General features: G+C 44.7%; 1 protein-coding gene across 1 annotated transcript in view; it reads right to left on the reverse strand.

Moving 5' to 3' along the window:
• ube2z (ubiquitin-conjugating enzyme E2Z) overlaps positions 1–9793 on the reverse strand; it is a 41179-nt gene extending 31386 nt beyond the window's left edge. The window contains exon 1 of the mRNA XM_039739643.1: positions 8729–9793. Within this exon, the coding sequence (XP_039595577.1) occupies positions 8729–9117 (389 nt within the window). The 5' untranslated portion in view covers positions 9118–9793. The remainder of the gene's footprint in view (positions 1–8728) is intronic.
• Positions 9794–10770: the final 977 nt, after the last annotated feature.

Here is a 10770-nt window from a genome sequence, read left to right on the forward strand (position 1 = left end):
CACGTTGATGCTGAATGAGTGAGACGAGACTTCCTGGTTAACACTGCATTCAGCACACAGGAACTTAACTGCGTGCTCTGATTGGTTAGCTTCTCAGTCATCCGCCAATAGCGTCCCTTGTATGAAATCAACTGGGCAAACCAACTGAGGAAGCATGTACAGGAAGTAAAAAGACCCATTGCCCACCGGGAAGCAGCGAAAAATCCGCATTATATATTTAGTTATGCTTTCATATAAAATCCGCGATAGAGCGAAACCGCGAAAGTCAAAGTGCGATATAGCGAAGGATTACTGTATATGATAAAATAATTTCCAGATCCCTTTTGTTGTCACAAGCGTGCGTCAGAAACAAAGAGATCCGGATCACTACTTGACAGCTATCATGGCTCGAAAAATGAACGTATTTCACAAGTGTTTAAAACTTTCCTTCAGTGTCCCATACCCTCCATTCTAAAGTGCCACAGCAGGCAAGAAATATATTTTTTTTAATTTATTGAACACACTTAGAACACAGTTTCGCATGGCAAATGTATATGTACCATACTTGTGAAGAAATTACTTTGACTTGGAAAAAAGCAACAAATACAGGTGCTGGTCATTAGCTGTCAGTTATAATCATCGAAATTAAAAGAAATAAACATTTGAAATACATCAGTCTGTGTGTAATGAATGAATCTAATGTACAAGTTTCACTTTTTGAATGGAATTACTGAAATAAATCAACTTTGTCATGATATTCTAATTTTATGACCAGCACCTGTATATCCTTTAAGCAGTTTCATTGTTTTTGTTTTTTCCCCACCTAGGAGTTGTAGCATTTGAATTCACTCAAATATGTAATTTTAAAATGCTACACTACAAATTCCTAAAGACAGACAGCAGGTTACCAAATATTACCCCATTGTGTAAAAGGATGATTGGGTTGATCCAAGTAACTATATACTAGTAAGCCATAATGAGGTCAGACCGCAATGTGCTGCGACGCTCCAGTTTGCAGCGCAGAAACAGAGAAATGCCGGTATGGCGTACCAGTAGGTTTCAAGGTCTATGAACAGCACAAACCAGGGGTGACTGCATGCTTTTGCCAGTTTAAACACTTGCACGGCTCACTAAAAGGGACCTCCACAAACAGAACATACAGCTGAGGCCAAAATTATTAGCCCCCCTGGAATCATGGAACATTTTCCGAAAACTTCTTCCCAAAGTTTGCAACATTGATGAAACTTGATATAATCAAACATCCACCAGTGCTATTTACTAGCTTTTGATACATTTTGTAATATAAAATATATTTTTAGTCTTGCTCTGTATCAAATATAGTAAAAAAAAATGGGGTGGTCCAAAATATTAGCCCCATGTTAATGTTTGCTTTCAAAACACACCTACACTAATTAACCAATCAGCTTTGAAACCACACCTGTGCAGTCAATTGGCTTCCTCACAACACTCAATCAGCATCAAAAGACTCCCAAGGAACAGGACTCTTGAACACATGACTCTAACATGCCAGAGGCTGTTCACCTTGGAGACCTGCTGCGGATATGGGTACGGCCCGGCGCGAGATTTACACCATCTCCCCCGGATTTTCAAGGGCCGGCGCGACGCTTTCCAAGGCGCGGGCCCCTCTCTCGGGACGAACCCATTCCAGGGTGGCCCTGCCCTTCAACGAGAAAAGAGAACTGTCCCCGGGGTTCCCGCCGGCTTCTCCGGGATCGCTTGCGTCACCGCACTGGACGCCCCCCCTCGGCGCCCGTCTCCGCCACTCCGGATTCGGGGATCTGAACCCGACTCCCTTTCGATGGGCCCGGGGGCGACGCGATTCGGAAAGGCGCTCGCCCATCCCTTAGGACCGACTGACCCATGTTCAACTGCTGTTCACATGGAACCCTGCTCCACCGCCTTCAAAGCGCGTTTGAATATTTGCTACTACCACCAAGATCTGCACCCGCGGCGGCTCCACCGGGCCCTCGCCCTAGGCTTCGGCGCGCACCGCGGCGGCCCTCCTACTCGTCATGTTAGACTGCTGTTACTGACCATGCCAAAGACAAAGGAAATCAGTCTGGAGCTCAGAAAGAAGATAGTAGAGGCTCATGATAAGGGGCAAGGCTACACTGCCATTTCCAAGCGATTCACAGTGTCTAGAACTGCTGTACGTTGCATCATTGCCAAGTACAAGGAGACCAATTCTGTTAGAAACAAACCTGGCCGTAAGCGCAAGATTTCAAGAACTCTGGAGAGAAAAATAGTCAGAGATGTCAGCAAGGAACCCCCGGACATCTGCCAAGATGATTGTTGCTGACCTGGCCTATTCTGGAGTTGATGTTTCAAGGAAACACAGTTGTGAGGGCTCTTCACCGTGGTGGGCTTCACGGCCATCATCCTAGAAGAACCCCCTTTACTCAAAGAGCGGCACATCACAGCCCGACTGAGGTTTGCCCGTGAACATTTGAAATGTAAAGATGATTTTTGGAAGTCTGTGCTTTGGTCTGATGAGACTAAACTGGAACTGTTTGGGCACATGGATGTTGCTTATGTTTGGCGAAGAAAGGGACAGGCCTTCAACCCTAGGAACACAGTTGCCAGAGTTAAACATGGTGGTGGGAGCATCATGCTGTGGGGCTGTTTTGCAGCCTCAGGCACAGGGAGCCTTGTTCGGGTGCATGGCATCATGAAAAAAGAAAATTATGTTGACATTCTGAGGGAGAATATGCAGAAATCTGCTCGTAGTCTAGGCTTAGGTCGTCGCTGGGTCTTCCAACAAGACAATGACCCAAAGCATACATCAAAATTAGTTCAACAGTTTTTCAAGGATACCAAAACCAAGATCTTGGAGTGGCCCGCACAGAGCCCAGACCTCAACCCAATTGAGAATCTGTGGCGAGTGCTCAAAGTGAATGTCTGTGCTCGGAAACCACGCAATTTGGACCAGCTAGAACAATTTGCAATGGAGGAATGGACCAAAATCCCTCAGGAGACCTGTGCTAATCTAGTAAAGACCTACTCGAATAGATTGTTGTCAGTTGTGGCTCAAAAAGGGGACAGTATTGACTATTAATGGGCATGGGGCTAATAATTTTGGAAGTCTCATTTTTGCCCTTTCTTGTTTCCACTCAGTGTGTCAATAAAATATCCAAACTACAATTAGTGGACCTTGTTATTTTGGACACAGATACGCTTTAAAAAACAAACATTTGTTGTTAATGGTCATTTTCATATTGGAATCAGGAGTGCTGCCTAATTTCATAAGGGGGCCTAATAATTTTGGTCACGGTGATGAACTCCAGTCCTGGAGGGCCGCCGTGGCTGCAGGTTTTCATTCTAACCCTTTGCCTAATCAGTGACCAGTTTTCACTGCTAATTAACTTTTTAAATAGCGCTGTTAGAGGTCAGCCCTCTGAATTGATTCTTTTCTTTATTAAATGACGGCCAAGCAGAACAACAACATTTATTTATATAGCCCAATTTTATACAAATAATGTAGCTCAAAGTGCTTTACATGATGAAGAAATGAGAAATAAAAGAAAGTAAGAATTAGAGTAAGTCAACACTGATTAACATAGAATAAGAGTGAGGTCCGATGGCCAGGGAGGACAGAAAAAGCAAAAAAAAAAAAAAAAACTTTAGAAAGCTGAAGAGAAAAAATGAAAATCTGCAGGGGTTCCAGACCACGAGACCGCCCAGTCCCCTCTGGAAATGAGATGTGAAACGAGCTAAGAGATGACCAGCTGAACTGGGGCTTCAAACTCCAACCAATTTCTTAATGAGAAGCCAATTCTTGCTGTTCGTTAAACCCGTTATTTAATTCCATGGCTTGTTGCTGCTCTCATTCTGCCACAGCACACACTTTGAAAACTGTTGTTTTTCTGTTCTTTCTAAAAGCACCAATGTCAAAATGTTTTGGTGACCTGAGAGATCAACCTTACCAAGGACATCACCTCTCTTTAATTTCAGATATTGTGTGATAGGCACAGGGGAGCTGGTCATATGGTGGCTTGTTTTGTGTGTCATTATTATTTGGCTGCTAATTAAAGAAAAAGAAACAACTATGGGGCCTGAGTCGAGTTATTTAAAAGACGTAATCAGCAGCAAAAACTGCTCGCTAAGTAAGAAGATGGTAAAAATTAAAACCTGCGGCACTCGAGGCCTGGAGTTCTGCACCCCTGAAACAGGAGGTTGCCATTGTACATAGTTGATGAGGTCATTTCTTTTCACCTTTCAGTGCTTAAAATACTAAGTTCATTCAGCGGGACATGTAAATGCTCAGCCTTTCAATGTTAATGCTGTATGTCAGGGGTCTCAAACTCCACTCCTGGAGGGCCGCAGTGGCAGAAGGTTTTCATTCTAAACCGTTTCTTAATTAGTGACCTGTTTTTCTAATTAACTTTTCTTGAATTCATTTTAATTTACTTGCTATTAAAGACTGAGACCCCTTTAATTGTTTCCTTTTCCTTAACTAGCAGTCAAACAATAATGAGATACAGTGATCCCTCGCTATATCACGCTTCGACTTTCGCGATTATTTTCTCATACATGCTTACGTCACTACGCATGCGCTTTCTGAGAACTTTTATCTAAGCCCCACGATGGCTCCTAACCGTGCTGCTTTTTCTAAGCCTTCTGACAATAAAACTAAGCGCCGGAGGAAGATGCTTACTATCCAGGAGAAGGTGAAACTCTTGGATATGATTAAAGATGGCAATACCCTACAAAAGCCTCCTCATGCATATGAAAAGACAGCGCCAGCAACTGCCTATCAAGATGTTCTTCAGCCGCGCACCCAGACACCCACTGCCTACTCCTAGTACTCCGACAACAACGCACCTGCTGAAGATACTGCACCACCTCTGGAGACTCTCCTACTGAGGTCGTGCCTTTATAGGTTAGTGGTTGTGTGCAATTAAATGTACAGTACAATAATCTACTAGATAAAAGCGTTCGGGATTGTCCTTCCGTCCCGTGAGTGCAAAGCGTAGCGGTATTCCACCTATTACAGACTTACTACTTGCGGCTTGAGGTACGGATTAGCGATGTGAGCAGAGTTCTGGTGCTGTCATCGTTCCTTGCTTTTGTGCACGATGCACTGGAAAAATAGACAAAATGATGTCTCTGGAAATAATTAATGTTGATGGAGTACAAATGCCTCACCGCGTAGTAAATATCAGGGGAGATGGTGCTTGCTTATTCTCATCTATAGCTTATTTAGTGCAGGAAACTCCGTCTTTAGCGGTACAGATTCGGGCTGACATTGTACAACTTTGGACAGGCACTTGAGGGGATGAAAAAAAAACTTAGGTTTTCAGGAGATGTTATGAATGGACACTTTGATGTTCTTACATGCCTGATGTACACATGAAGCGCACAAAAATTGAGGATAAAAGTCGGTCGCTTTAAAAGGCGAGTGCGCCTAGTAATATGATATTTGTAACGTCTAATATGTCTTATTTTCTCTTATTTAGTCTAATATATTGGGTAATACGAGTGTAATGGTGACTAAAGGGTGTTATTTCATGTCTAGAGGGCTCCAATAATGTTAAAAAACGTATTTAGAAGGTCGTAAACAGGTTTTCTAGACTCTAACTGCGAAAATATTCGATTTATAAATAAAGAATCCTACTTCGCGAAAATTCATTTATCACGGTAGAGTCTGGAACGGATGAACCGTGATAAACGAGGGTTCACTGTACAAAATCAGCCAAAACACGACTAGCAAACTGTGACCATCGTACAACATCTGAAAATAAAGAAAGATGAAGGTCTCGGGAATGTTGATCTGCTCAGGTCCTCAAAACACCTGAACTGTGCTCTTAGAAAAGAGAAAAATCAACAATTTTGGAAATGTATGCTATTGCAGAATGAGAGCGGCGACAAGCCACGGAATTAAAGAACGGGTTTAATTAACAACAAGAATCAGCAACCGGTTGGAGTGAAATTGGTTGGAGTTTGAGGCTTAGTTGGTCTTCTATTGGCTCCCTCACTTCACATTTCATTTCTGTTTGGATGCCATTTAAGGAAAGAAATGAAGCAATTCAGAGGAACGATGAAGAAATCTAGGGGAACAAATCTTAAACAAGTCAAGTAAAATGAAAGGAAAAGGAGTTCGTTAGCAGCAAAAACTGGTCACCAATTAAGAAAAGGGTTAGAATGAAAACCTGCAGCCCTCCAGGACTGGAGTGTGAGACCACTGCTAATATGTAATATGCTAAGTAAACCACAATCCAGTATATATCTCTTGTGATCTACTAAAGACGACTTTGGAATGGCACAAGATCACCCATCGACTCGTTGTATTCAAATCTAAGTGAAGCTATCACTTGTACAGGGTGAAATCATATTTAAACTTTAAAATTCTCATTATTCCTACGAATCATCTTTTTGAATTTAAAAGAATATAGTTTCCTCTAAAACTGTATTTTGCAATGACCACCAACAAAAGCCAAAGTCTGTCACTAGTAAAAGTAATAACTGATGTATGAAAAGAATATTTGACTTATGTGCACTTATATTGTGGCATATCTAAGAGTAAGGAGCTCCAGTGAACTACTTATTTTAGACCCTGGCAGGACAAACAAACCAAAATATTGTATACAGAAAAGTGCTCAGTTACTTAAATAGTGATAGATACATCCAATGAACCTTTGACAATATAACCAAGGTCCGCCGTCTTAGGAACTTTCACAGCTAGCTTCTTATAAATATGAACCCAAGACCACTGCACTTTTCTGAATGCAAAATAAACGAAGAAATAAAAAGGTCACTGCGGTGGGTTGGCACCCTGCCCTGGATTGGTTCCTGCCTTGTGCCCTGTGTTGGCTGGGATTGGCTCCAGCAGACCCCCGTGACCCTGTGTTTGGATTCAGCGGGTTAGAAAATGGATGGATGGATAAAAAGGTCAGCTATTTAAACGATGAGATCAACTAAAGGTAAAATGACTCATTGATTGTAAAACTGACTGGAACGAAACCCTGCAGCCACAGGGGAGCCCACAGGACTGAACTTGAGAACCGCTAGACTAGAACACAGTCTTCTTCCACTTCATCTCTTCCTGCCTCCACATGGGGCTGATGTGCTTAATCGACATTCTCCAAGCAGGTCAGTCCTGTACCAGCACCCCAGTCACACCCCTTTATCTTCTAACGTTATCAATCCACCTCTGCTTTGGTGTCCCCCGCTTTCTCTTCCCTGTACTTCCATTCCCATCACTCTTTTTTGGCCACATATTCTTTGTCACATGTCCTTACCACTTCAGCCTCCTTTCACGTACTTTTTTTAGATATCTCTCCTGCTTTTGTTGTACCTCAGATTGTCTCATTTCTTATTCTATCCTCCTATGGAACTCCACACATCCACCTCAACATTCTCATTTCTGCCACATCAAATTTCCTTTACTGCCTCTGTCTCAGCTCCATACATCATTGCAGGTCTTACCACTGTCTTAAAAACCTTACCTTTAACCTTTTCCTCAATTCTTTGATCATATAGCACTCCTGATACCTACTTTCAATTGGTCCATCCACACTGCACTCTATAGGTGATCTCTGCATCTAGTTTTTTCATCTTGAACTACCACTAATCCTAGATATTTAAATGTATCCACTTTTTTCAATTGCTTTCCCTGCCGGCTAACTCTTAATCCCTATCATTTAACCTGATATATTCAGTCTTCTTCCTATTTATCTCCAAACCTCTATTTTGCAAAGCTCTTCTCCATTCTTCCAACTTCCTCTCCATTTCCTCTTCTCTGGTACTAACACAACACAACGTCATTAGCAAAAAGCCTGCACCAGAGGGAATTGGTATTTTATCGTATGACTCACCACATCCAGAACCAAATCAAAGAGGTAAGGACTTACAGAAGATCTCTGGTGCAGACCTCTAAGATCTTATCTTGTCTGTTACCCCAACACTAGTTTTATCCGGCATCCACACTCCCTCATGCATGCCCTGGTCAATCCTTGCATACTTCTCTGATCCTACTTTCTCCCTCATGCTCCTCTTGACAGTGCACTCTGTCATAAGCCTTCTCCAAATCAATAAAAAACATATGACAACTTTTCTGTTGTTTTCTCAATGCTTCTCTATCAGCTCTCTCAACCCAAAGACTGCATCAGCTGTTCCCCTCCCTGGCATAAAAAAAACAAACTGCTCCTCCCCAAGGCTCCTTTAAAAATTCAAAGTGATGGCACTACTTTATAGTTCGAATCCCATATTGCCCACTGAGCAGTCCTGTGCCAACTCGTGTGAAAAGGGATTTTCCGTCAATAAAAGTGACGTGTGTTATGCGTTGAGATGCAAAGCACAAAGTTGCCACTTGAGTCCTCACCGTCAACCCCCTGCTTCACAATAAGCCAGGACCGAAGTCACTTGTTGTACTACTGAAACATCAATCAATCATGCGGCTTAGGGTTTAATGCAGAGGATGAAAAAGAAGACGAAGACGTTATAAAGTTTGCATGTTAGCTACTAAACGGTAATAAAGACTAAAGTGCACTTGCCCGAGCGTGAACACTCGTCGGCCCTGCTCCCTCTTTCATGCGCCACTTGCCTTTCCTCCTGCTTTCGTGTGCCTGGACAGAGTGCGGTGCCTGCCCGTCCATCTCTCCTGTCACTCGCACGTGTCCGGCAGCAGTTTCCTCCTGTCCGTTTCTCGTTCATCTCCACCAGGCTCACAACCCCGATCCCAAACCCCCCCGCCCATCCCGTACGCGCAAGCTCTCGCCCAGATACGCACCTCTTGATCCGTAAGATGCACTGCTGACTCGGCTTCTCGTTGTCCCAGTCGGTGCTCACGGTCGGGTCCCAAAAGGTTGAGTGCAGCTGCGGCAACAGTCCGGCCCCCGCTCCCGTCCCGGCGAGTCCGCCCACTCCGATGCCCGTCAGACTCGGGGGCCCGCTTACCCCCAGCCCCATGCCAGGGGCCGCCCCGACCAACAGGCCGGGAGGAGTCTGGTCCAGGATGGCTGCGGCGGGGGTCCCGGTGCCAAGGCCAGGGGCGGACACAAGCAGCTCGGGGCCGGGAAGGAGCTGGAGGCCGAGACCGAGGCTGATGGCAGGGGCGGGTGCGGTGCCGGGGGCCACAGCCTGGTGAGCCGCCGCCTCCTCCCCTGCGCTCTCCGCCATGTTGCCGCGCGCGGGCGGCTGCTTCCTGTCGACTTGCTGCTTGTGCTGGCGGCTCAGCCCGTACGGAGAAGCGCCGCGATGAACAGCAGCTCCGGGCCGAAAGGAGCGAACTCGCGCGGCCCTGTTTCTTCCTCGCTCCCCAGCTACTAGCGGTCGCGACTCTACCGGCGTTCCTATTTGCTTTCCCTACGCAGAACACCCCTTGGCTTCGGCTTCACTTCCTCGACTTGCAGTGCCGCCTGGCGTCAGACTTTCAAACACGGGACTGGTCTCCTCGCTTTGGTGCGTGACGCTTTACGATCGGGCTATATAGCGCCTTTCGCCATCGTATCATCTTTTACTTCGTCTCCTTTACAAGGCATAACGTCGGGTTTTCCCAATGAGTGCGCCGCAGAATGGGAGACGTGTACTACAAATAAGAAGTCTCTCGGTAGAAAGTCTTTTTTCAGTCCGGATCTACGGCGTCATCTGGCTGCAGTTTTCAGGCTCTCGCGTGGGGTTGCGACTGATGCTCGCTTGGGTGTCCTCCCACTGGACGGAGACACCTCCAGCTGCTTAGCCGTTTGGTAGTTTGCCTCCAGCCACTACCGGGATGGGCGTTGTCTAGGTGCGCCACAGCCGCATGATGAAGGGCCGTTCGGAGCGCTAAAAGCCAACACCACCCGCCTTTGACCTTAATTTTGGTGGATCTGGGCCAAAGCGTACAACTCGGAAATGATCGCTCGCTTTTTGGAAATGACTGTCTTGGTGATTGTCGTAGAGAGGCGTGTATGTAAAACATCCGACTACTGGATGACTACTTATTTCAACAGCAGCACCATCTCAAAAGAATGAAAGTACAGCAGGGCACCTCGGCTTCTTAGAACTGGAGGGCAAAGAAAGTGGTAGTCCGTCTGCCTATTTAAAGCTACTTCTTTGCTCATCGTAAAAACGGCTCTTGTTTGCTACGTATCTGATGTTTCCACATTTCATCCATGTTTACATTTAGTATTTCTGACTGAAGTGAATAACCATTCAGCTACAGTTGTTGCCACCTTCGGTCAATGGCAGCAGTGGCTCCGTAAGTCGTTTGTGGAAGGTGACAAAGAGTCGATTATGGAAATTGAACTTGTGACCTTGTGATTTCATGAAGAATAATCATATTTGCACCTTTCCTTGCAGTACATTGTTTTAAAGGCAATCAAAAATACTATTCTATTAACTAAGACCATCTAAAAGCATTCTCTCTCTTTCTCTTCGCTGTATATATAGTGCGGTGGGCTGGCAACCTGTCCGGGGTTTGTTTCCTGCCTTGTGCCTTGTGTTGGCTGGGATTGGCTCCAGCAGACCCCCGTGACCTTGTAGTTAGGATATAGCGGGTTGGATAATGGATAGATGGAGATATATATATAATATACAGTGGGTACGGGAAGTATTCAGACCCCCTTCAATTTTTCACTCTTTATTATATTGCAGCCATTTGCTAAAATCATTTAAATTATTTTTTTTCCTCATTAATGTACACACAGCACCCCATATTGACAGACAAAAAAAAAGAATTTTTGAAATTGTTGCAGATTAATTAAAAAAGAAAAAATGAAATATCACACGGTCCTAAGTATTCAGACCCTTTGCTCAGTATTTAGTAGAAGCCCCCTTTTGAGCTAATGCAGC

The sequence above is a fragment of the Polypterus senegalus genome, chromosome 17 (assembly GCF_016835505.1).
Source record: "Polypterus senegalus isolate Bchr_013 chromosome 17, ASM1683550v1, whole genome shotgun sequence".
Taxonomy (NCBI): domain Eukaryota; kingdom Metazoa; phylum Chordata; class Cladistia; order Polypteriformes; family Polypteridae; genus Polypterus; species Polypterus senegalus.